Below are 26,862 nucleotides of genomic sequence, written 5' to 3'. Positions count from 1 at the left end.
ATTAGATTAAATTTATAATCTGTTAAATGAATTCCTTTAGAATCAATAAGCTCGCAATTGTATCGTACATGTATTATTTTATTCAATGATTCGAAAATACAGAACAGAAAATCTCTACACAAGTCGGAAGAATTCACTTAACGGTGGTAATCTTCGAAAGTTGAAACGTTAAACTTTTGACTGTCGCTTTCTGTAAATAAAGTTCAAGTTGATCTACAAGAGCGATCTGTTAAAAAACACGTGCACTTGTTCCACAGCGGATATTTGCAAGATATCCGATTTATCGACTTATAAATATCTTTTATTTGCGTAAATCACGCATGTGATAATAGCGTACACCGTAAATGGTTGTCACTTTGTGCAGAAGTGAGAGAAAACGAGAGAAGTACACAGTATTTTCTACAACGTCTGTACTGGCTACACACACACAACATACACACAAATTCTCAATACAATCTATTACCTATTCGTAACTTCAAACTCATGTTCATCGTCGCGTTCTACGCTTTTCATCGTTTAGATTTCTTCAATCTGCACATCTGTCATGACTGACATAAACCCGAACAGTTCAGATCAATGAACGCATTTAGTAATTTTATAGTTAATATAATAATATCAATTAATCGTATGGATATATCCATACATTAAGATTTCCGCATTCGCAATGTGACTATAATCATAATATAATATTAAAAACAAGAAATCGAGTTTGTTTTTTCTTGTAAGTTTCATTAACATCTGTAATGAAATATAAAAAGATTAATCATGTATATCGCGATGCGCTCATCGATCTAAACTGTTTAAATTTATCTCATAGCAAAAAAGGAACAATTATATCATTACGTACCCATAACGTAAATAATTTTCCATAGACACGCGATAAGACGAAGAACTCCCGCCATTGCAGTTTTATTAAGCGCATCATTCTTATAGCCTTATTCGTTCTCGGATTATATACTCGGGAATTATCCTAAGTCGTGACGAATATCCTAATCAATCGAATTGTACCGATTCGAAGATATTTTTTTTCCTAAATAAGCAATCGACACGGCGAAAAAAAATGTTTTTTTTTTCTCTTATACTAGATAAGTTAATAATAATTCGTAAGAGACGAATCTCTCTTTTGGTAGATCTTTTACTTTGAATCTGTTTCCATTTTGATCTCCTCTGCTTTTTTATCTTTTTTCGAGGCTTCGTTGTCCGTGCCTTCTCCGTTGCTGTTGTCGCGTCTTCGTTTTCGGGCGAATCGTCCCTTAAATTTCGGAGGGGGCAGCTGCTCCATGCCTAGGACTTTGTGAATCTGACGGAACGCCACTAATCGTAACGCGTGCTGCGCGGACGCGGTAATATCTTCTCTTTGTTGAGACGTCATATTCCCTATTGCATCAACCGGCTCCTTCTCGCACGGATCGGATAAACCTGCAAAGAAACGTTTCGTCAATCATTAACGACTTTTTAACTTTTGTGGATTCGATCAGCATAATTATAATTTTTATTTAATTCAGATTGCCATATCATCTACGCATTATTGTGGAATGTACATGATTGCGATAAAACAGAACGAAATACTCGTACTTGATATCTGCAATCATCCTCCACAATATGCTCAGTCTCGTCATCTTTATCATCATAAAAAATTGGGAAAAATCTCCATGATATTAGAATACAAAATATATGCGTAGAGAGATTCTAAAAAATTACCTGGACTGTTTGGCAGCAATATTCCTCCTGCTACACATTCCAAAAGTCTTCTCAAAGCTTCACCGGGACTAAGAGGGCCACCTGCAGTACTTATCACTTTCTCAGTCAATAATTCCAACGCCTGTATAACATATTGAGAGTTATGATTCTTTGAAGATGGAAACATTATTACAAGGATACAAGAAGAAGAAATAATACATCTTTTATACTCACCCAAGGATTTAAAGGACCCCATGTTGGCACACGATTGCAAAGGTCACGCATTATACGGATAACCATAACACAGCTCTGCAGCGAAGTAGCTCTAGCCTGTTGAACAGGATTAATTATTTTAAAAACTATGATTTAACATACGCAATGAAAGCACTTTTGGCTCTTTTGGAGAGATAAGATGGCCTAAACTAATTCTTTAATTTTTGCTTTGTGTGGGCTTTAGCTATCCTCCCAGCCTCGTGCCTAATGCCCCTAATAGTATTAGCCCATATCAATATTACCGGGTGTTTATCACTTTTCCTAAACGTTAATTACCTATCGCAATGATAAAAGTATTAGAACTTATATGTATCTTTTCAAAAACTGTACATCTCAGAGTATCTCTAGGATTCAAATCTTAATTTACAAAAACACCCGGTACACTTATGACGCGCTACTGTGTGTTTGTGCTTGTCTGTCTCTTTTAATGTTCAAGAGCTGTGCGGATAATGCACAATATTATACATGTAATCATAGAGTACAAAGAGAACGAAATACATAATCTTAGAAAAACTGTGTACGCTATACATGTCGATTTTATTTTCAAATTAAGACAGACCTAGAACAGACGCAGCCTAGGCTACAACGCATTAAGGACGATCCAGAATAATTAATTATATGCTTGAATTATGTAAAGCAATCGTGCGGTCTGCATTATAAAGAAAATAAAGAAAATTACATACATTCTAAAAGACGCAAATAATGAATTGTACTAGAAATTGATATTTCTCGCAAGAAAACAAGTTTCCTATTATTCTGGATATTGCAGAGATTCATAAAGCAAAGCAGATGTAAATGCATCTGGCAGCAAGTGACTGTCGAGATACACATTTACATGTTGCTTACTTGTTGAGATTTCTTGCCTGATAAATATCTGATCGCGTGTTCGATACGTTCGATTATATTTGTTTCAGATAGAGCCAATGTGCGGACAATGCCACTGTTATCCAACTACTTTGAATTATTTATCGCATAATATCTCATGCACTTCAATGCACAAATAGACGTAGTCTACGCGTGCGAAACACAAATGTAAAAAATCTCTAAAACTCTATAAAAGACAGTGGACATAGCCGACTGGCACTGATGTTCGAAAATTCAGCGGATATAAAAACGACAAATATCGAACGTGAGATCAAATAGGCAATTCAGACAGAATCGTAAGTCGGATAATGATAAAAATAAAACCGTCACAAGGCTGGAAGTTTCTAAGACTGCTTTCTTTTTTCTTTTTCGTTTTTTTCTCTTGTTTTGATCTTATTTTTTTAAAAAAGAGAGAAAGAGAGAGAACAACTTGTCTCGCGTTTCTCGTCAGGAGAAAATAAAAGAAAATGCATTATATATAGCGCCAAATAAGAATGTGGGCGCTTCGACAATTCGAGATCTTGAACTTGTGAGTTGATGGATTCAAACCTGAAACCACTTGGCATGCCTGAGTGCAGCTAAAGCGTCCAAACACTTAGCCTTGGGTAGTACATCTGGTGGATCTGGTTTGGTCACGGTGGGGGCCGCGGGCGTCGTTTGCAGTTGAGCAGCTTCCTGCTGCTGCTGTCCAGCATTATCTGAGATTCCAACAAAGAAAGCACAACACGCTTAGACAACACTTAGAGTGTTTGATCATGCCCAGAGATTTTTTAGATATTCCCTCTATATATGTATGTATGTATGTATTCATTTAAACTTATAAGCACCTTTAATTTGTGAGCTATTATTAATATTGTGATATAATGCCAACGTGAAAAAAGAAATATAAGCCTGGATCGAATGTAGTACGTTTGCAATACACCGAGTTCGACCCCCGTTTAACGTTCTTTTATCGGATTATGCGTTTCTCCGCCATTCAAGAACGTCCGACGATCCTTATCAACATCGGTATTGTTCACCTCTATCCGCTTAAAAGGTAGGTAGCACCGATGCCGAAAGAACGATCGGTTAATTCCGAGGTATGGTGGTAATGCACATCGCAGAATGTATGCGTACAGCATTCGATAACAGTCAGAGGGATTTTTCTGTCTTTTTTTATGCATGATCAAAAAGTCCATAGTTTTAAGATTGCCTCAGCGTTGTTTTTTCCTATCGCAAGTGTGTGTCCACGTTCGATGAAATCTCCCGTTAATTATTATCGTTCGTCGATGATAGTTTGCTCTAGTTTGAATATTCATCAATGAAACAAAGTATGCAAAAAGCCGCTACTACAAACGAAATGTTGTATAATATACGAGAATGGCGACCAGTGTCTAACCACATCAAGTTTACGCTCTCTCTTTTCTATAAAATTTTATCTCAATATCGCTCGAGTGTCGCTTACCCTCTTACAGTAGAAAATGTATTTCACAAGGAGGACTCTGTCGTGGACACACTAAGTAAGACACGCAGCTATATCGAGAAAGAAATTAACTTTATGTTAGAGCCTATGTACACTGGCAACCGTCGAATCATCCTTGGCTGCCTCTGGCCATCGTCCTGGTGCTTAAAAAAAACTTACAGAAAATCTTCCGGGCCATGAAAAGAACAAACTAAATGTGTAAACTGCAGAATGGATCAAGAAAACGGCATGAAAATAAAAAAGGGTGCATAATTCCGTAAAAAACTCCGCTTTGCTTTCGTTATAGTTATCCTTTTCTTGGCCACGATAAAAATACGAAACAATGAAATCACCTGCTGCTGCAGTCGACTTGGGTGTCTCACGCATTAAGGGACTGGTAAGCGTCACGCTAACGGTAACCGTACCACCTGAGACAGTCAAAGCAGCAGATTCTGGATGCTTTCCGACATTATATGTTTCCTCAGGCGCCACATTCTTTAGTTCACCAGGTAAAATTTCAGCGACCTTATTGAGCAACGTCCTATAACATTCAAATAACAATGATAAAATTATAATATATACACATATATTATATATACACACTGTAAAACACATATATAAAATTATTTTAAATAATACCTTGTCGGTTTTTCAGCGCATAAAACAACAAGGCAAACATGATTATCTCCAGATAGCAATAGCCCTTTGGCCAAGTTTCCTACGCGCATAACGCCACGAAGTATCCTAGAATCTTCCTTTTCCTTTTGAAATGAAAACAGATTCCCGTCGCTACCATCTTCCTTTTGTGGTGTCACTGCTTTCTTTTTATCAGCCTCATCCTTTTTCAACGCGTCCGCGTTTGCCTGCGGTGTACCGATCACTGCTGGTGTTGCTACAGTAGCATTAGCATTTACAGGAGTATTCTTTTTGCCTGCAATAACACGCGTCCGCGCATGTAAGACTTAGTAACCGAAATAATTTCGTAGACTGAATCTGCGAAATAAAAATATTCAAATTATTACTCACCAGCCTCAGCCAAAGCATCCGACACAAATTTTAATGCTTTTTCGGTGTGAGAGACAATTTTCTGAACTGCTAGTAGTTCTTGTTCCTTGGGATAAATGGTCGTATGATGCGCCAATACATGCTTGTCGTCCGATGAATCCGGTCGTCTCTGTGGACCCGGGAACATCATCATAGGCGGTGGTCCTGGGAATGGTCGTGGAATCGGCGGTGCACCTGGACCGCGTCCGTATCGTCGATACCACTCATAATATTCGCATTCTTCCTCGTAACGACGCCTTTCCTCCCAATACATCATCTCTTCGTCCATTATGGGTCCCATAGGTCCCAATTGATTGATCTCTTCCCTGCGACGTAAATACTCGTCGCGCATTTGTTGCCTACGTAACTTCTCCTCGAGCATTTTACGTTGCTTGAGGCTAGGTTTCATATCGACAACCAAATCGGGATTGACTTTCTTTTTATAGGCGAATCTATGACGGCGGCCCTTCATGTGCATGTCTTTGGCATTAGGATCATTGAAACGGCACTCGCATAATTTACAATTAAAACTTATAATCTTTCCGTCCTCAGATTTGTTTTCTTCAATATACTCTTGACCGACCGGTTGAATATCTTTTTCATCGACCGTCGCTTCTTCCACGGTTTCTTCAGCGGCTGGCTCTTCTTGCTTTACTTCAACCGTTTGATTTTGATTTACTGTACCCAAATTCCCAGCTGAAACACGTATTATAGAAGCGTACGTATGCATATAAATGCTTATAAAAATATAAATATACAATTAAATCTTGATAAATTTTTGTAAAAAAAAAAAAAACGCAAAATTTACTTACAAGCAACGAAATTGATCTTAGGAGTTGCTGTTATTGTTGGCTTCTTGGTAGTGGTGGCCTTAGCGGCTGCTGCTGGTTTCGGATTCAAAACAGTGGGATCTGCACTCGGGATAGGTTTTCCGAGTTTGGTATGCAGTTTCACCACCTTTTGATGCTTAGCACCCCGAATATGAGCGGCGTAAGCATCATTCCCAGTACAAGTTACATCACAGAGTTCGCAACGCAGGCTGTTGCCTGCTCCACGTGCGGGGGGCTGTTGCGGCACCTTTAATGAAGCTTCCTTCTTCTTGTGTTTCTGACCCTCGAGATGCTCACGATAGGTTTGCGGTCCAGCACAGCTGATCTTACAGACATCGCAATAGTGTAGTTGCTGAGGCTTAGGAGGCTGCTTGGGCCGCATTGCTTTCATTCCTCCCCCGCCAGCTCCGAATCCCTTTCGTCCGTAGCCCTGCCAACCTCCAGTCTTCTGGTTAGTGGAATTGCTGTTTGCACTCTGTTGGGCTACATACATAGTCGCAGCGCTATATAGCGCTGCGTCGTAGCCGGAATACGTTGTACTCGCCGTTTCTAAGGGAAATGAAATTGAAACCTCAAACTTTGGAGGGGTCCATTAAATCTTTTGTAATTTTTTTGCGCGCACAAATTTTTTACTGTTATCCATTTCGAGATGCATTAAAATACGAATTGTAAGACTTTCATGATAGAAAACATCGAGAGGATAATGTACTCGAAAATTTACTTCATAATTTAGGAATAGATAGAGAAATTTTTAGACTTCTGCTAAATTCTCGAGTTGTTATCATGCTCGAGAATGGTAGCAGAGTTTTTGTGAATTTTTGTCTTTTTAGCATCTTTTCACGTATCGTGAGAGGATCAATTTCATGTTATTAGTTCCTACGTCACAGTTAGTGATCAAAACAGGACCGGAGATTTTTGGAGATAAAACATACAAGGGAAAAAGATAAACAAACAAACAACTTACTATTTGTCGCAGTCGATGGTGTAGCAGCAGGTGTAGCTGGAGCTGTATATCCTGAAGAGTAAGTAGCGCTTTGCGTAGGGTTTGATTGCTGATAAGCTGTACTAGATGCTTGATAAGTTTTAGCCTGTCCAGTTGTAGTGGCTTGTCTGGCAGTGCCAGTGTAGGCACTAGTCGTGCTGTAAGCAGGTTTGGCAGCCTGATAATGTGTTTCAGTAGTAGTATAAGTTGCTGCGGCAGCAGCTGGCTGTTGATAATAGGTTTTAGTTGCGTCGTATGTGGCTGCTGGTGCAGCTCGTCCGTAACCGTAATCGTAAGTTTGAGCCACAGTACCAGGATTGGCAGCTGCAAAGAAAAATCACAATTATTATTATATTTGAAAATAATTGTATTATTCATGATGTGCACAAAGATATATACAAAATATTTATTCAAATATTAGAAAAAAAAGTTGCAGGTACTTATAATACATTTTGTTCAAATCTATGCTACCAAATTATATTTCTTAGATTATTTTTTATTCTTATTTTCATAAATTATATAAAACTGTTTTCATAAATTATATAAAACTGTTTTCATAAATTATATAAAACTGTTATAAAAATCTAGTACATATACAATAAAAAACACAAGACTTTATTTTATAATTTATATTGTTTTATAAAATTTATTTTAAAATATTTTTTAATTTTTTTGTTTTGTCAAATTTAATCACAGAATAAATATTTATTTGAAAGAGATGAAGAAAAAAATTCAAAAATACATACACAACATGTGATTTTTCTAAAGTCTCATAAAAACGTTTTGTGTCTTTTTTTTCTATACAAATCTATCTCCTTGAGCCAAACTGGCAATTTCTCTCAACCGAGACACCAATTCAATCTATATATATTTGATAAATCCAACAATTATGTATAAAAATATAATTGGTACATGCAATTGATACACATATCTCTAGATTTAACACAAATTTCTCTTGTAGACCCGTGATTGCATTTTCGTCAAACACAATCCACAAGACTCGTGTAAAGGTTGAATAATGAAACATTACCTGCGTACGTTGTCCCAGTCGCGGCTGCAGCGGCAGCTGCCTGGTAGGTTTCGTAGCCAGTCGCAGCAGCGGCAGCGGGTCGTTGAGTGTAAGTAGCGGCGGTCGCCGCCGGGGTTACCGCGTATCCCGCTTGCCCGGTCTGATAAGCGGCAGCGCTGGTGGCCCTGTTGAAAATAACAGTAGATAGAGAAGCAGGTAGATTAGGACCCGAAAGACACGCGAGGTCCACCGAGAGTTAACGCGTGGAGTGCCATGTGAATTCTAGAAAGCTCGACAGGGGCCTTACTCGGCCACGCTCGGAAACGCTCGACGGACGCTATTCTCTCGCGACACGAGAAATGGCCGCCGAGCCGGCTGGGTCGCTGGACGACGTGTCGACGTTCGACGACGTTTTTATCACTGTCGCGCTCGCGCTCGCGGCCGTAAATCTTGGCTTATCTCGACACTAGCTACTTAACGATAACGAAGACGAGCGATTTCCTACCCATATTGCGTTCCGCCGTGAGTAAAGCCGAAGTAATTGTTCTGAGCCATCCTTCCTCGCAGAGAATCCCGGAAAGAAGGACAATGGAGGAAGTTGTAGGGCGTGCCAGACAGCGACTCGATACTACGGCGACGTAGCCGGGAGCGCCGATTGGCTATCCCGTCGCGAGCGGACGCTCTCATTGGTCCTTTCCGCGAGAGCCACGGCGTCTCGCGATCCTACGCGCCGACGGCCGAGCACATGCGCGCGAGCACGGCGGTGCGCATGCGCGGGAATACAACGACGCGCATGCGCGCGACGACTGGCGCCGCGCTACCTGCCGCCGCCGCCGCCGATCCGATTATCAATCGCGCGAGATAAATTTGACAGAGAGCGATAACGAGGAAGAATCGCACGTGGAACGCGCGAGGAAAAGCGACCGCGTCGAGCGGATGCGGATGGTTTACCGAGCCTGACAAAACTTACCGCGCTTATCCCTCGGCGATTCTCCGGAACGCCGGGGGTCGTAGAATTTGTAGATGGGTCGCACGCCGATGAATATCGCGACAGGTTGCGTGTCGCGGGGCGACGCATATATCGTGCATGCGTCCGGCGCACGTGGGTGGACAGGCTCGTGGTACACCGCCGAGGTAACGCGCGTGGGACATGCAACGTGCTCGTTGGGTCGGTTTGTTGTGCGCCGTGTGCGCGACTCCGGGCGTACGGCGAGCGCCGAGGAGCGCACCGGAACTTTCTTCCCTCAACGCCCTCTATCGGTCGATTGTTACCTGTGACTCGGCCGTGGATAAAGTTAGAGGGCAAGAGGGCCGACCTTTCGCGCGCAAGAGCGCCATCTAGCGACGTCGACCGGCACTCGACCGTCCGCTGACGTATCCGACTCTGGTATCTTTACGTCGAGGCGGGTACATCGGTTGCCTCTAGTTCAACGAGTACGCGGCGATGTAATCTTCTAGCGTTCTTCTCGTTCAGTTGGACGCGCATCGCTGTCGCATACGTTATATTTATCTCGATGTGCGCTTCGCGGTATTAATAACGTGATTAATAACACGTCGATTTTTCAAACGTCTGGCAAAGTGCCATCGCGTTCGATATCACGTCTAATCTCGTCTTGTCTCGAGCGAGCGAATTAAGATTATTTATACCCGGCTGGAGGGCCAAAAAATAATTCATGGCACTTGCCATGTCGCATAATCAACCGGGAAGTCCCGTGACGCCGATGAAAATGCATCTAACGATTCTCCTTTTTTTCTTGGGTTATCTAGCGGCGCCGGTTACCCCGGCGAATGTCGTGCTGATTATTACCGACGATCAGGACTCGACGTTAGATGGCATGGTAAAGTGTTTCGATTTTGTTAACATTTATTATACGCGTATAATATAAGGTTTCTTTAAATTTTCTATTTAATTACTCTTATTCGCGATGTAACTTTTTTCACGAGAGGCCGCGCTGCAAAAGAGGAAAAAATTACGAAATAACGTTAAAATCACTTCGATTGCGAAACCGATAAATTATCATTTCGGAAACACTCGTGTGCATTTAATTTTAAATTTTCAGACGCCGATGGTAAATACTCTGAATCTCATAGGATCTCGAGGTGCAACGTTCACGAATTGTGTAAGTCTTTTAATATAAATATTATGGAGAATTCACAGACGTTTATATATTGCGTAATCATTTGTCTGTGAGAAAATATAATTATACTTTTCCTTCGAAAGATTTAAACAGATAAATGTCGCGTATTTAGTTTGTAGCTTCGCCTATCTGTTGCCCGAATCGAGCTTCCATCCTGACCGGACGGTATCAGCATAATCATTTGACGGTGAATAATTCTATCGCCGGTGGTTGTAGTAGCGCGAAATGGCAGAAATTCCAAGAACCGGCGACGTTTGCCACTCTCCTGCAAATTGCCGGATATAGGACGTTTTACGCCGGAAAGTACTTGAACGAGGTAGATACAATTGAAAATTGTACATGTACTAATCGATTTTTCGTTTTGAAAAAGATATCCGGTTTTATCATCAATCAAGTAAATAATTTTAAATTAAAATAATAATTATAATAATAATAATAATTATTATTATTATTATTATTATTATTATAAGAAAAATTATTTATTATTATTATAAGAAAAATAATACTATAAAAACGAAAAAATTGTTCATATTTTTCAATTTGATAGAATTCCGTAGAATTTTAATTTATAATAATAATAATTATTATTATTTAATTTATAATAATAATAATTATTATTATTATTATAAATTAAAATTCTACGGAATTCTATCAAATTGAAAAATATGAACAATTTTTTCGTTTTTATAGTATTATTTTTCTCGACATTTTTCACTTTTTTTCTCCTTCGATTGCCAAGTATGACTCTTTAAATTAATAAGATTAATGTACACATATGATGTAAACGTAGTATGGAAATAGAAAAGTCGGCGGTGCAGCTCACGTACCGATGGGATGGGACTGGTGGGCCGGTCTTATAGGAAATTCCAAATATTACAATTATTCGTTGTCGATAAATGGTACCGAGGCCAAGTATGGTAACAGTACGAGCGATTATCTTACAGATGTAATCGTGAGTATATGTAATACACAATATACACGAGCGTAATCATTTGAAATGGCATTTTATGTTAGACTTTTTTTTTCTTGTTTAAAAGAAAAATTAAAGTTACGAAAAATTAAAGTTTCATTATATGTATGTACATATGTATATTTTAGAATAATCTGGCTGTAAACTTTATTAATGGACACTCCGACGACCAACCTTTCCTCATGGTATTAGCACCTCCGGCCCCTCACGCGCCCTTTACACCTGCTGATAGGCATAATGACAAATACAATGGCACGAAAGCAAAGAGAACCCCAAACTTTAACGTTCCCGTGCATCAGGTATAGGCATCGAGCTAATGATTATATGCCAGATATTTTTCTTCAAGTTATTCGGTATATATAATTTTTCTATTTTTGAAAAATAGGATAAACATTGGTTAGTTAGAAAAGGTCCAACTCCTTTGCCAAACAGTGTATTACCAAAATTAGACGAGATATATAGAAAGAGATGGGAAACTTTATTAGCGGTCGACGAGCTCGTTAAAAATGTGCACGATTTATTGAAAGAGCGAAATCTCTTGAACGATACCTACTTTATTTATACCTCCGACAATGGATATCACATTGGTAGGCAATTCGATGGTACACTCCGATTTAAAAGTCAAACGAAACAAATGTAACGCACTGAAAACTTTGTCTATTAAAACTTTGTCTTTTATAGTCTCGAAGATTTATAGTGTCGAAAAATTTTCAGCTACAATAACGTTAAAAGTCATCGAGTGTAAACGTAAATTGTTTATTTTGTAACCATAATAATCATATTCACGCGACAAGACAGTTTCTTGCATTATTTATCGCTTAGACTGTCTTCAGTAGATGATACCACCTTTAAATTTCGCTATTTATTGTAAAAAAAGCATAATGTTAATTTTTTTAATTATATTGTTTTATATAAAAGAGATAATTACATTATTTTACAAATTTTTTATCTCAGATCTTATACATAATTATTCATACAAGATATGTATTATTTTGATAGGACAGTTTAGCATGCCTATGGATAAGCGGCAACCCTATGAAACAGATATACGAGTCCCATTACTGATATCCGGTCCAGGAATTAACCCGTCTACAATTTCCGCGGGAGTCAGTAGCGTGGATATCTTCGCCACACTCTTAGATATAGCCGGTATAGAATATCCATCAGACGGAATGACGTTGTTTCAAGCGACGCGTAATGCACCGCAAGATCGTATTGTTCTGATAGAGTACAGGGGAGAGAGATCTAAAAAGATCCCATCGTCTGGTTGTCCGAGTGACAGCGATCTTAATGTTACAGCAAGTGTCATATTTAAAAAACCATTTTCTTTCAAACTACAAATTCTAATTAATCTCGTGCATCTTTGTAGCTATGCATGAAAGAAATGGCGTGTAAATGTCAGGATGCGGCAAACAATACGTTCAGTTGTATTCGTCGCGTTTCAATAACACCTCCTAATAATTCTCCAAAGTTTAATAACATCTTTTGCATCTTCGAAGATAATCAGGTATTATTTACATGTATTGTACTTTTTTTTAAACATCTTGGAAACATTTCACATTTGAGGATTTTCATCATTTTTTTTTTTTTCAGAAATTTATCGAATCTTACGATATAAACGTTGACGAGTATCAAATGACGAATATCGGATATACCATGAAGAAAGGATTGAGACACAGATTCAGGAAACGTCTCAAGAGGATGGCAATGTGTCGGAATGTGGAATGCCTTTTTGGGACAAATTTGAGAAGTAAATTTAACATAAGTAAGTTTTAACGGGTAAAACGTTACACATATCGTTTCTATATACATATATCTATGAGAGATTATTAATGCGCGTCTTATAATATACATATGTAGTGTGTCTTATAAATAAATATATAATTTATTTTTTTTATTATGCAATAAAATCGCACACTATGATATCTAACATTTCCGTTCGTTCTAGATCGCGGAAATAAGAGCGCGGAAAGTTGCCTTATCTCGAATTATTGCATTTATGGAAATCGCCGTCGGAGAATACGCCGCGAATCTGGATATAAGAATAACTCGCCTTGCTCGAAGGAGGAGGGCAGCATCCCTTCCCTACGACGAAACTGTTTTCTTAACAAATATTTTTATTAAAGCCCCGCGGAGATAGAGGGAGAGAAAAGGAGAATCTCGAATATCTGAATAGCAATAACGATATTCGCGAAAGTAAAGGGAAGAGGAGAAAAGAAGGAGGTGGAAAAAAGCCGAGCATCCAAGATAGAATCGAGACTATATCAGACGTGTACATATTTGCATACATTATTATTACTAAAACGTTTCTGATTCCTTCGCGGATTTATGGCGATGCGCACGAGAAACAATGATTCTACCGTTACTCGATACACTCCGGCTCGTTATTATTTTACATGCAATAATTATAAATCATTTTATGCAAAATAGTATTAATAATAGTAAACGTATGTAGAAAAAATAATGAAGATATGACACGCTTTTTATATATTAAATATATAAATAATTAAAAGGGGAATTTAAAATCTGCAGATACAAACATCAATTCTTAATTTTTATAATATATATGTTTTAATTTTGGTGCTATACGTGACATACGTAGAAAATAAAAGCGTGTATCTTTTTCGTTGCTCGTACAAAGGGTTAAGTATTCGCGCGGATATTCTTCATGAAAGTGCGTTTGCGATGAGGTCAGCGAGTGCCGACGTACAAAGCGTCGTGGGTTCGCCCCTTTCGATGTCAAGGAGCGTGAGAGACGCTCTTTCACGTAACGTGAATGAACGTCAAAATGTTTGTAGACTAGCCGGGCCCGTGGGCCCTTTTAATCGTTTGCACAGATGGCATTACGATGAATCTAGCGGCCGCGTGCGCGCTAGATCGCCTTTGGGATTATCGTTGGCAAAGTTGCGGCGTGCCCGACAAAGCCGAAAGGAAAACTGGGACTTATTCCGCAAGATTTGCATCTTGCGAGCTCTCGGTGAAAAGTAGATGAGTTTGGTGGAAAGTAGGCTGTATGAATCGCGAAAGGAATTCGCTGCGTGAAATTTAGTGAAGAAATTTGACAAACAAGTGATTCGCCTGTTTGATCAATTTATTCATTAAATTTAACGAATTCTTATTGATTTTTTTCGAGCGATTGCATAAATTTCAGACATCTTACGGCAATTTTACAGTATAAATTCCCATTAATTTTTTTGTGTATTTTTTTTAAAAAGTTTCCAACTGTTACCTCTTGAAAGTTAAATCCTTAACAAGTTGATTGCTCGAAGACGAAAGGTAAATACCGTTCGAGTTTAGGATAATTAATATTCCATTTGTATTACATAATAATAAATTCAATTTTATTCAGTTTGTGTAAAACTCAATTGTATTTTTGACAGTGACGCACGCGCTGTTGCACGAGAGGATTTTCCGGATCCTCGATCGATCGCTCGATTGAGCGTTTAGCGATCTTCGTTACATCGTTGCCGAGACGTGTAAGTCGGCTTGCGGACGAATTCCTTTATTCTCTCATTCTTTATTGATCATTCGAGCGAGCGATCACCTCCTTGTTGGTCAGGATCAATGGCTTTCGTTACCTTTCGAGCCGTAGATCCAAGCTTTACTTTTGGGCCCTCGCTTCTCTTCTCCTCTTCCTCTCCTCTTTAGCGGGAGATTTCTTCTTTTAGCGGATATTTGTGCCAACTTGCACTCATACCGCGGAAAGATTTACAAAAGAGATCGATCTCTCGTGAAAGATGTATAAAGACTGCAAGATGATGATATGAATCCGTTAAATACACGCTAGTTTATGATTAATTACGACTATTAAAACTTGTAACTTTAGGAAAAGTATACCGTGTGGTAATTCCATTCTTATTTCATGTTAATCTTTTAATTTTCATTCATTTTTTAATTAACCGCTTTTACATTTAAACGCTAAAAATCAGTCAATTTTGACATATCATATAATATAGTAATATTATCGATATATTATCTCTACGACGATAGTTGCGAGATATCCCGATCTCGTCCTCTTAAGATTGAAAATCGTGACGTTCGCGTCGGGCGCATTAAAAACTAAACAATTTACAATCTCGAGAATTTTCCAGTGATCTGTCTTCATATGGCATCCCTTGTTATTCGATAATTAACCTTTCCCCCTTGCAACTCGGCGCACGGTGCGAAACGAAGCGTGCCCTCTGATTTTCCTTTGCCCCGACTCGCGCCTCTTTCTCTCCGCGACTTCGAGATCGCTAACGCGGAAAATGCGAATTTACTGTAAATTAGTGAATTGGAAAATAACGCAGTAAAAGCGCGCTTCCTTTGACGGGTCTTATGACGATCGCGTTGAACGCGTAACAAGATCCCGGGAGAAGCTAAAACGGCGAAATTGTCAGAGCTCATCTTAATAAACGACGGCAACGGGAGCGGCGAATCTTCAAAATCAGCTTAATTGACATTTTCCGGTCAAAGGATAAAAGTATTACAAATCAAAACCTGCTCTGAAAGTTACAAGAAAGGTCTAGTCTCTAAAAATCTAAAACTAATTCGAAAGCTAATTCGCTTTAATCCCTTCATTTCGCGCGATACGTTTTAGAGGATATTCACGATTACGAGTACCATTAAACATAACGTTTCTCAATTTTCCGCAGGTAGGGCGCGTCCTTTAATTATCCGATCCATTTCTGCATAACGAGAGGAACACGAGACCGACTAATGAAACTCGCATTACCGGTGACGGCTTATACGAACTACAGTAGTCTAATCAAACACGGAGCTATTAACCGGGTCAACATTTCGAGTTTGGGGTACTTAGTGCCAAAGACTTCTATGCGGTACCCGTGTCAATGACGCGTACACGCACATACGCGTACTCGACGCACACACGCATCGCGTCGAGTTCCACGGCGAACGAGTAGCAAAGCGGCCGTGTCGGGCGGCCTTAAATAAATATCTAATGTGCACAACCCGGACCGAACCCCCCGGTCGGTCCTCCCCGCCAATATTGTTTTAGGCACGGCGAGGCTTCGAGTTTTGTAACTCGAGAAACGAGCGCGACTCTCGCGTGTACAGCAGCGAGAGGATGACACGAGATAGCTCGGGTGCTCCAACATCTCGTCAAGTACTTGGGTTCGCGGATACTGCCGCTACAGGCGGAGCACCGGCTTCCTCGATTCTGAAAAAAGCAACTTTATTCTCTGAAAATAAGCTCCAAAGATCAACTTATTCTTGGAATAATTTTATTTCATTTTTAAATTGTTTCTTGCATTAAGTCTTGGTAAGGTTTATAATAACTTGAGCGTTTTCGATCGCACACGTAAACTTAAAACCGAATGTTTAAGAAAATTATTAATTTGAGCTCTTGTTACAGAGAAAATCGACATCGAAAAATAGTCGGGAAACTTGTAAATAAAGGAAAACTCGAAATGTCGAGTGCACGACGCTCCAATTTTACTCTTTCCGTCTTGCTGCTTCTGTAGCGCTCATTTATTATGAAAAATGCTGCTTTGCTTGCGAAAAGTATTTCTTCAAAGAAAATCACGCGAACATAATTCGCATAATGCCTCTCGCGCGCTCGAAAATGCGCTTTTTTAAATTTAATGCATTTTTCACATTTACGCCGCAATTTTGTCTGGAAATTAATTCGCGACATCCCCAGCGGAAGAGCTCGCTGATAGTCATCAATGCCAGGGAAAAAATATCGCGATTCGATTCGCGCCTCCCTTTCTTTTCAGACTCTCACAAGTCTACTTTAGCTCTAGCGTTTGTCGCGGAGAAATAATTAATTAAGAGTGGAAGGCTCTCACGCACACACACACACACTAGGTACGTACCATACACACAGGCACACACATATACACGCAAGCTTTTTCCCTCTCTGTCATCCGCTTTCTCTCAGCCCCCTTTCCGTCTTGCTCAGCTTCCGCTCGGCGCCAACTCGCAACTGCGCTCGCCTCCTGCTACACCCCTTTCCTCGGCACGACCCTTATTACCGTGTCGCAGCTCGGTTAACGCGAGCGGGTTAATGAACAGCTCGGGCAAATATAGAATTTCTCATAAAAACTACAAATTACTGTTGCCGCGGGTGCGTAGCGCGAGCGACGGACGGCCGGCTGCGTTTTTTCACTCGCGAAATTACACAAGCGCCGGTATAATACCGTGAGAATAATAAAATTACGCGCGGAGGCAGAGAAAGAGGGCACTTTGAAGATCGCGGCTGCCCGGCGCCCTGCGATTTCCCGAAAAGGCAGAGTTTCGCGACGGATAATACGATGGATGAAAAAATTTACCGCGAGAGAACCGAGAGGCGAACCGAGCGGCGGCCCTCGGATGGGGAAAAAAAAGGTGCGGGTTTCGAACGCGGAGAACTCGTTAATTGGAAAGGAAAAGTTGCGGACGAAACGCGCCGGCCCGACAATCGCGATTGTGCGAGAGGCGACGGTCGAACACGCGCGCAGAAGACGATGAAGACGGGTCGGAATTTACAGTATCGGTCGAAAATATATCACCTTTTTTTTTTAGGATAACTTAATTCAAAGTGTACATATTTAATTAATTTTTCTCAAGTCGCCGTGTTCATTATTTAATTAAATAAATTTAATTTTATATTATTTAATTATTTAATAAATAGTCTATTGTTAAGTAATCTGTATACCTACTATTAAAACATGTGATTCGTAGAGAAAAATATCATTCTACTGCCAAGAAAAGCGATTACTCAGTTTACTTTTCTTTTTTTAAGTAATAGTTTTCTTCAACAGAGAATATATTCTTGATAATAGTCTTAAAATATATTCGTCACAAGCGTTGGAAAATCTCATTATCATGTACTCAAGAGAAGAATTTATTTTCAAGAATATTGTAAAGTTGTATCAAAGAAAAATCAAACTTATTTTACGTCAAATCTTGTAGTAAGCAAACCAAATTTTTGTTTTAATTTAATATTCTTGACTAAAATACTGCACTTGCTAAAATTCAGAATATATTCAATTAAATTTAATGCTTGTGGTATGCGGATATACAAACTTATGATATACTTAAAATAAATAATATTTACTTGAATACGGTATACATTTTTCTCTGTGATGGACAGAAATATATACACTTTGAATTAAGTTATTCTCAAAAGAAGAAAAAAAAAACAAAAAGGTATAATATATTACTGTAATTATACGATTCGAGTCATCAAGTTTCTCGAGATTCTCGCGGGGGGAGGGGGAGCGGGATGCATGCGTGCATACATACGCGTAAGATATAATTCACGATTCGTCACAAATTTGCTCGCCGCTAATAATCCAACGTACATACACCCTCGCACACGCACGTGCGTACATATATACGCATAGACGCGCTCGTGGTTCCGCGAACGGCGCTCGCATTATATTATTACACTCGTGCTGCGCTGTTTGTCAGCTTAAAACCGGGAGCCATTAGCAGGTATTATTTTAGCCGTGATCCACTGTTAACGGGAACAATGGCGTCGGTACGCCCGACGTCCCACGATATTAAATGAAGCGAAGTGATACATTTCGAAGGGGGATACGGACGAGCAAATAGGGACGACGGCGCGTTGCGATGGGGGAAGCGGGGGTGGTGAGCCGGGAGGTGGGAGGGAGGGAGGGTAGAGATAGAGAAAACCCGGGTCTCGCGGCGCGGAGCGAGAGACACTCGGTGGAGGGTGCGGGGGTGACGGGGGTGTAAGACGCGGGGTACTCGTCGCGTATTACGTTACGCCTCTGGCCTGTGTAAATACCGCAGCGCTGTAATCTAGAGTTAATGGTGCTCCAGTGACGCGAGTATCTATCGAGAGCGCTATCATCCCTGTGTGCGATCCACCCTCCAAGGTCCTACAGAGCTTTGCTTTAATAATGTCCGGGAGCTGCGCTTAAATTTCATTTCGCGCATCCGGCTCTCTCCTTTATGGGAGACGCTGAAAGCTGATTCGCCTGAAACTTTCCGAGCCGATCTTTCGCACGTATGCATATTAGCGACGATGCGAAAATTAGTTCGGGAGCTCCCGTACGACTTTAGGTGAAATGCGATAAATTACGACAAAGTTTTCTATCGGCTCTGCCGCCGTCGACAATTATAGTAGTTACGCATAATCTTCCTCTCTAATATATTCGCATATAAATATTTATACGTATTTATTCGCGCTCGATTGATTTCCGACGCTAATGCATTCTCTACTTACTTGTGTAATAAACTCCCGTGGATTTGATTTAGTCGCGCGATGCCGCGTCAATCATCCGGCGCATCGATCCGGCGCGGAGGAGAGTCTAACGAATGGATGCAGATGGTAATCTGGCGAGAAGCGTTCCGGGGAGAGAGCGCGATATTATGCATATCGTTTCGCGGACCGGGACGCTGTCGTTGACAGCGCAATTACCGCATCATCTGGCGCCTACGGTCTGCTCTCTCTCTCTCTTTTTCAAACGTCATTCTCGACGTCGACGAAAGTCACGTGCGACGACGTTGCGAGATCAATCCTCGTGTGTCATCGATATCATATGCGAAATTTACCATCCCCAAACTATGCAGAAACTTTGCGTAAACTTTTGCCGAACCATGTTTTCTGTCGCAAATTTTTCTACTTTGATGGACACTGAACACAAGTACTGTTTCACGCGGTTCGATGAGTCTCGCCGACGGCCATTCGTTTCTTTTTTCCTTCGACGCGGGGATTAACTTAATCGTCCTAATTAAGTGGCAGTGGCAGTCGTCGTCGCGATGACTGAGGGGATGAATTGCGAGTGCGCCGGTGGAGATCAAACGGCAAAAGGGGGGAAAAAAAGACGCGGCGAGAAAAGCGAGAACGCGCGTGTTACGCGCTCACGCACCTGTCGGAGATCAGAATGTAATCGCGAAAATCAAAGAAACCGTGGCCGGCGGCGGAGAGAGGCGCCACGCCGGATACACCTACCCGTATGTGTACGTACGCGTATATACGCGTGTTTTGCAGCGAGGTGACAGCGAGAGAGAGACGATTTTGAGGGCGTTACTAGGCAGGAAGCCATTTTGGGGCTGGTGCTTTTGATTAATGAACCGCCGGAGAGTGTGTGTACGTTCTTGCGCTTTGTCGGCGGGAATAATAATCGGGAATCCTTGTCGGAGTATCAAATAGGAATCAGCTCTCTCGCATCGGATAATCGATTAATAGTGGGTTTGGATAATGCGTGTATATACCGGATATGATACCGTGTATCGCGTAGAAAGCCTTTCTAGGCATCCCTCTCTGTGTCTTACGTTTGATTTGACGTTTTCGAGTATCCTTAAATCGTTTAAACAAGACTGTTTAATTAACTTGTTTAATTAACTCGATCGTTAATCTTCACCGCGTAATTCATGATAAATATTTACCTACAAATTTTTTTACGAAATAAAAAGATGATAATGTTTTGTCGAGAGAATGAGGAGCATGTAAGTTTGCGGATGTTTAAAAAAAATATTTAAATATTTCTACAACGAGGCATTTTTAAAAATCCATCCAATTCTGTCGCGATAAATTATATAACTATTAAATATTAGAAGCATATATATAATTTATCCTACGCGAACACGCGTTAATTGATAAAATAATTATAATAATCCCTTTGGACATTTACGAGCGTAGCTGGAAATTCGCGCAATTTCGCTTTTATTTTAATACGATTGTCAATTATGTAGCGTATAAAATTGTCGGCGACAAAAGGGGCGAGCTGCTTTTCGCCTGAAAATATCGGCAGATTCTCGCAGCGACGGCGTAATAAAATCAAGGGGTAGCTGGAAAGAATTTTATACATAATATACGTATATATCTGCGTTTTAAAACCTTAAATTTATATCTCGCAACGGCGACAAAGCCAAGCAGTCTGATACACGGTGACAACTTCCGGCAACCCTTGGCGTCGTCGCGGATGCGATTGGCCATCTCCGGAGATGGTGGGTGTGGCCCCCACAGCCAGCCGGTAACCATCATCCCTCTTGTCGTCGACACTTCGCGGAGTGAGTCCCCTCTACTTTCCTCTCACCCGGGCGAAACGTACGTACGGCTTACCCGCTAAACGAATCTCGACCCCCGGCACGATTCCGGAGGGGGAAGACTCGGAAGATGTCCTCGGAGGGGTAGGCGAGGACGCGGATGCATCTCCCCTTGTAGGGGATGGAGGGGTAAGGCGGCGCGAGGATGGTATCCGTATCGAGGGATGGATAATCGGCATTACTGTCCTGTTCCTGTAGCAACATGGATACATTCCGGGCAAGACGCTCCGGAAGAATCGTCGTCGAAAGCGAAGTCGTCGCTCTACCATTTTGCGGGGACAAATGTCACGGACGACAGGAGCAAGACTGAAACAGCGAATAATTGTCAAAAAGGAAAAGATTGCGAATTAGCGGTAAAATGGTAAATCCCGAAGCAATAGTCATTTTGCGGGGACAAATGTCACGGATGACAGGAGTAAGACTGAAACAGCGAATAATTGTCAAAAAGGAAAAGATTGCGAATTAGCGGTAAAATGGTAAATCCCGATGCAATAATCATTTTTGCAGGGACAAATGTCACGGATGACAAGAGTAAGACTGAAACAGCGAATAATTATCAAAAAGGAAAAGATTGCGAATTAGCGGTAAAATGGTAAATCCCGAAGCAATAGTCATTTTGCAGGGACAAATGTCACGGATGACAAGAGTAAGATTGAAACAGCGAATAATTATCAAAAAGGAAAAGATTGCGAATTAGCGGTAAAATGGTAAATCCCGATACAATAGTCATTTTGCAGGGACAAATGTCACGGATGACAGGAGTAAGACTGAAACAGCGAATAATTGTCAAAAAGGAAAAGATTGCGAATTAGCGGTAAAATGGTAAATCCCGAAGCAATAGTCATTTTGCGGGGACAAATGTCACGGATGACAGGAGTAAGACTGAAACAGCGAATAATTGTCAAAAAGAAAAAGATTGCGAATTAGCGGTAAAATGGTAAATCCCGAAGCAATAACCATTTTGCGGGGACAAATGTCACGGATGACAGGAGTAAGACTGAAACGGCGAATAATTGTCAAAAAGGAAAAGATTGCGAATTAGCGGTAAAATGGTAAATCCCGATACAATAGTCATTTTGCAGGGACAAATGTCACGGATGACAAGAGCAAGATTGAAACAGCGAATAATTGTCAAAAAGGAAAAGATTGCGAATTAGCGGTAAAATGGTAAATCCCGAAGCAATAGTCATTTTGCGGGGACAAATGTCACGGATGACAGGAGTAAGACTGAAACAGCGAATAATTGTCAAAAAGGAAAAGATTGCGAATTAGCGGTAAAATGGGAAATCCTCCGGAAGCAACAGGATAAACGGATTTTTCTAATTTTTCATTAAAATTCTGTCGCAAGAATATTATATAATTATCAATCTTGATTTAATGTTGAAGTGCGGCAGATTATAAGATACCAGTTATGTTCATTTAAAAGATAAAATAATTTTCTTATGAAATATTTTTGATTTTCTTCTTAGCTTAGGTATTGGTCCATTTTCTGCAACAGTCAACTGAAGAGCTTATTTAACATGCTATTTTTTGTAACTTATAATCCTCACGTTTTAGAAATATGAATTTAAGACGGTAAAAACAATTTCAAGCACGATAATTTTTTCGCATCCTTCGCCGTCTATTCTTAATCAGCTTTTTCAATGGACGAGATAAAAGTAATCTTATTATGCTGTTTGTTTAGAAAACAAAGCCTCGCGTAGAAAGCCGTCTGCGATAAGACTACGCGTTTGCATTTAGATTAAAGTATCGCTGTTTAATCCAAACATTCCGAGAAATGTGCGCGATCGAGAGATTTCCTGCGTTTTTTCCGCAAGTAGACAGAGTCGAAGATAAAAGGACAACGACGAGCCTTAACGCGATCGTTTGCTTCTTTCGAAAGCGCCAGAATATTTCCATGTAATTCCCACGAGTGTGGTCTCCGACACAACGGTTAATAAATTCCCCAACGGGGGATACGATACCGGCACGATCCCGTAATGCTTTCTCGCAACGAATATTTCCGGTACGTCTGTCAAGAGCTTACTCCGCGAGCAGCAGATTCGAAAGCGAGCCGATCTTCCGTAGAAAGAGTTCCTTGCCCTCGCGTTTCACAATCTGGACCGTATCCTGGCGCGGGCAAAAATCCGTCGGGATTTCACGCGTCGCGTCGCATTATCGAATCCCATGTCGAGTTAGACGGATTAGAACGTAGCGTCGAAATAGGTCCTGCTTCTCGTGGCCGAACGCGCCTTCCTTATCCTTTCGTCTTGTTTTCGTCTGCTTTCTCCTTCGAAATATCGCCCTGTGTCATTAATCGTTCTGTGTCTTTGTGCTTACTTTTGTAAGATCCCAGCAAACACCAAGTAACATTTATATAACTTAGTTATAATTTCCCACTCGACAATATAATTATTATGTAACTGTTACATAACAATTGTATGTTGAATAGGAAATTATAACTACTTTATATTATAACTACTTTAGTAACATTCCAGCAAACCTCAAGTAACATTTATATAACTGTTAGTTATAATTCCCCACTCGACAATATAATTGTTATGTAACTGTTACACAACATGTAATAGTTATATTGTTGAATGGGAAATTATGACTAACTATTATTTTAGTAACATCTCAGCAAATACCAAGTAACATTTATATAACTTAGTTATAATTTCCCACTCGACAATATAATTGTTATGTAACTGTTACATAACAATTATAATGTTGAATAGGAAATTATAACTACTACTTTAATAACATCCTAGCAAACATCAAGTAACATTTATATAACTTAGTTATAATTTCCCACTCGACAATATAATTGTTATGTAACTGTTACATAACAATTATATTGTTGAATAGGAAATTATAACTAACAATTATATAAATGTTATTTGGTGTTTGGGATTAAACATTATTCAAAAAATTTAAGGCATCTCTGACATTTAATTAACGTTTGAAACGTTTGCGTTCAATGATTGAGCACCGATTGATATTTGTAGAAACGGAAGATTGTTAAGCTGCGGAATTCTCATTACGATCGAGAGAGAAAAGTAGGCTAGAGTCTAATAGAGAAGGCGGCGAGAAAGTAATCGGTCGCGTGTATCGCGGCCGAGATTCTCCTTCACGTTCCGGAGATAGGTGGATGGCGGTGTCGTTTCGCGGTAATTCGATCCACGCGCCGTCACGTGACCTAAGTGTACTTCCGTCCCGAAGCGAGGCGAGGCGAGGGTGACTTGCGGTGGCGCGGCGCTATCATGGCGCGGCTCGAGGTTCGTGCAGCTGACGGCTCAATTATCTCAGCGAGGGTCTCACACAGTCACGCCTGCGATCTACGTGCCTGCTTGCTTGCCTGCCTGCCTGCCTATCCCCTCGAATAGCCGCGCTCGCCGGTCCCAGAAACCTACGAAAGAGAAAGAGAGAGAGAGAGAGAGAGAAGCCCGCAACCCCACAAGCCCATTGTCCTCCAGCTATTAACCGCCCTCCTCCCGAATGAAGGACTCATTGCCTTCGAATGCTTTGACTCCTGTCACGCGATCGGTGCTAGTGACTGCTCCGTTGCATCCGCCTTATTGCTGGTTAATCTCCTTCCAGGATAATTCATCCTCGCGAAAAACGAGTCGCCAATTTTTCAATTATATATGTTCATTATATATTTATATATATCATATTCAATTATATATATATATTGTAAATTGATAAAGAAGTGGCTCGAGGATAAATATCTGCGCGAATATTTCCGATTATTTCGTGTTAAATAAAAGTTTCAAGATTAGAAAAACATATTTGGCAAATATGTGCGTTTGTTTTCGATCGAATAAATTTTTGCAGAAATCCTCGATGCTGTAATATGTCGCGTTGAATCGTTTATTACCGACAAACGTGTCATCATCGTCGAAGACCGCATTGTTAAATATACGCGATAACGTGTTTGCGACACGGTGTGTTTCCTTATTAGCGATCGTGTCTTAAATACAAGCCGCGTTGTGTGTTTAGCAAACCATTAAGTTAATTGAAAGACCTTAGCATACGCTTCTCCTTATGACGCGCACCGGTAATATCGCCATTAACAGACGCTCCTTATCCTGTAAAGGGATGGAGATCCTGCGTAAAAAGCAATTTCTCTAAAGACATCCTTCTACCTAACCAGAAGATTCCTGATGAGACGTTTGCTCATTCTAAATTTATAGAACCATCAAATATGATAAACGCGAATGTACGCGCACTCAGAAACAGAGAATATTAAATAAAACTGAATGAAAAAAAGGGGGAAAAAAATATATATTTTTGAGAGAAAGAAAGAGATCATACGCGTGGTCGTTTCTCGAGAAAGAATTCCTCGGCCGAAATGTTTTCTTCGTTTGAGTTTCTTCAATACGCTAATGGAAATGAAATCCCTTAGGATGAAGACTACGACCCCGACAAAGGCGGGGTTCATCCAAGCCTAAGGGTGAATCTCACCCCCGGCGTTACTTGCCCACGCCCTTGCTTCGTCGCGTCATTTGATTATATGAAAACTGCGAGAGTATAATGAGCCCTTAGACTGCTCGTTATCGCGAGTTAATCAACTTATCGATTAATCTTATCCTCCCTCTCTCCTCAAACGAGAGAGTGTCTGATTTTCAAGAAAAAATGGCAGGCGAAATAATATCAGCTAAGATAGTATCGATCGCTTTTAACAGATTGTGATAAGACTCGACGTTACATCAAATATGTAAAATAGAAACATGTGTATAAATATTGAATCTTCAATTTTGATTTATATAATTTATTAAAGGTCAAGTATTGACGTGTTGCGTTATCATTTTTGACTTTAAATTTTTGAAAAATTTCAAATTTTCTCTTTCTCCCTATTCATATTTTAGCGCGTGCACCGATGTGTCATCGTGGTTACTCGCGTTGCATTCTTTGTCACTTTGTCGTTAGAAAGACGACCTGCGCGAAAGGAATCGCGCCTTGTTAGCCTATAAACAATGGGTTTTCGCTGAGCGAAGAAGCAACGAGCGAGAATGGAAAGAAGAGTGCTTTCCGCTTGCCAGTTTTGCCGTTGTAGATGCATCTTGAGCGAGTTGCCGCCCTTGTTATCGTCTCGTTATACGCGAATGAGCGTAAAGTTACGCGCAGCGAACCTACCCGGTGTTCTTTGACAAAAACCGATTTTTTTAAAGCCAAGAAAGAGTAAAAGGGTAGAGCTGTGTCGCGCGAAGGGAAAACTATCTCGTTTCGGGAAACTGATGTAAAATGTTTCATCGGAAAAATTGATCGAATCAATTTTCATGTATGTATATAGACTCTGTGTGTAATATTAAAAATTTCGTAAACAACAACAAGGTAAAATTTCGGTAGAAATATACATAAATATAATGTTTTTAAATTACATTTTTTAAATTAATACCCATGTTTATTTCGCGAAATGTGTCCCGATTAATTGAATCAATTTCGCTGAACGGTGCTTCCAAATATCAAGCAAAATGGATCGCCCGAAGGGGCCGAGAAGGGACCTCGGCCTAATCCTCTTTGAGAGTAACGTGAGAGGCGAGAAGTTCCAAGGTTCAATGGCACGTGCGATATCGCGAGGCGAGTCGATGCGGCATCGGTATCGATAAGAGCATCGTTGATATCAGCATCGAGGGAAGCATCGCGG

At 40.4% G+C, this 26,862-nt stretch overlaps 2 protein-coding genes across 3 annotated transcripts; one reads left to right on the top strand and one right to left on the bottom strand.

Moving 5' to 3' along the window:
* Positions 1–57: 57 nt before the first annotated feature.
* Positions 58–8,742, bottom strand: LOC105254294 (zinc finger RNA-binding protein). 2 transcript variants are annotated; one of them, XM_011262858.2, is made up of 11 exons: positions 8,629–8,742; positions 8,145–8,308; positions 7,097–7,438; positions 6,115–6,570; positions 5,285–5,998; positions 4,898–5,189; positions 4,612–4,799; positions 3,367–3,515; positions 1,915–2,010; positions 1,702–1,822; positions 58–1,419 (listed from the first exon to the last, which is right to left on the bottom strand). In XM_011262858.2, the coding sequence occupies exons 1-11, from the start codon at positions 8,676–8,678 to the stop codon at positions 1,136–1,138; spliced, it is 2,856 nt and encodes a 951-aa protein (XP_011261160.1). In that variant the 5' UTR covers positions 8,679–8,742; the 3' UTR covers positions 58–1,135. The 2 variants fall into 2 exon arrangements, with proteins under 2 accessions (XP_011261160.1, XP_011261159.1); XM_011262857.2 differs by having other exon boundaries at positions 6,115–6,681; positions 8,629–8,678.
* Positions 8,743–9,569: 827 nt separating this feature from the next.
* LOC105254293 (N-acetylglucosamine-6-sulfatase) lies at positions 9,570–13,686 on the top strand. The gene is made up of 10 exons (XM_011262854.3): positions 9,570–9,961; positions 10,184–10,243; positions 10,374–10,577; positions 11,052–11,213; positions 11,360–11,530; positions 11,617–11,818; positions 12,231–12,529; positions 12,601–12,738; positions 12,825–12,996; positions 13,180–13,686. Exons 1-10 carry the CDS (start codon positions 9,797–9,799, stop codon positions 13,353–13,355), a joined length of 1,749 nt encoding a protein of 582 aa, XP_011261156.2. The 5' UTR covers positions 9,570–9,796; the 3' UTR covers positions 13,356–13,686.
* Positions 13,687–26,862: the final 13,176 nt, after the last annotated feature.

The sequence above is a fragment of the Camponotus floridanus genome, unplaced genomic scaffold (genome assembly GCF_003227725.1).
Source record: "Camponotus floridanus strain SB8 unplaced genomic scaffold, Cflo_v7.5 scaffold1, whole genome shotgun sequence".
Taxonomy (NCBI): Eukaryota; Metazoa; Arthropoda; class Insecta; order Hymenoptera; family Formicidae; genus Camponotus; species Camponotus floridanus.
This window is presented reverse-complemented; position numbering and strand designations above follow the sequence as displayed.

Excerpts from the sequence above, each read along its gene's own strand:
- LOC105254294 (XM_011262857.2), bottom strand. The coding sequence starts at position 8,678 with ATGGCTCAGAACAATTACTTCGGCTTTACTCACGGCGGAACGCAATAT. Across the intron at positions 8,309-8,628 it reads CACGGCGGAACGCAATATGG|GGCCACCAGCGCTGCCGCTT; the intron begins GTAGGAAATCGC and ends TATTTTCAACAG. Across the intron at positions 5,999-6,114 it reads TAAGATCAATTTCGTTGCTT|CTGGGAATTTGGGTACAGTA; the intron begins GTAAGTAAATTT and ends TACGTGTTTCAG.
- LOC105254293 (XM_011262854.3), top strand. The coding sequence starts at position 9,797 with ATGGCACTTGCCATGTCGCATAATCAACCGGGAAGTCCCGTGACGCCG. Across the intron at positions 11,214-11,359 it reads ATTATCTTACAGATGTAATC|AATAATCTGGCTGTAAACTT; the intron begins GTGAGTATATGT and ends TGTATATTTTAG. Across the intron at positions 12,530-12,600 it reads ACAGCGATCTTAATGTTACA|CTATGCATGAAAGAAATGGC; the intron begins GCAAGTGTCATA and ends GCATCTTTGTAG.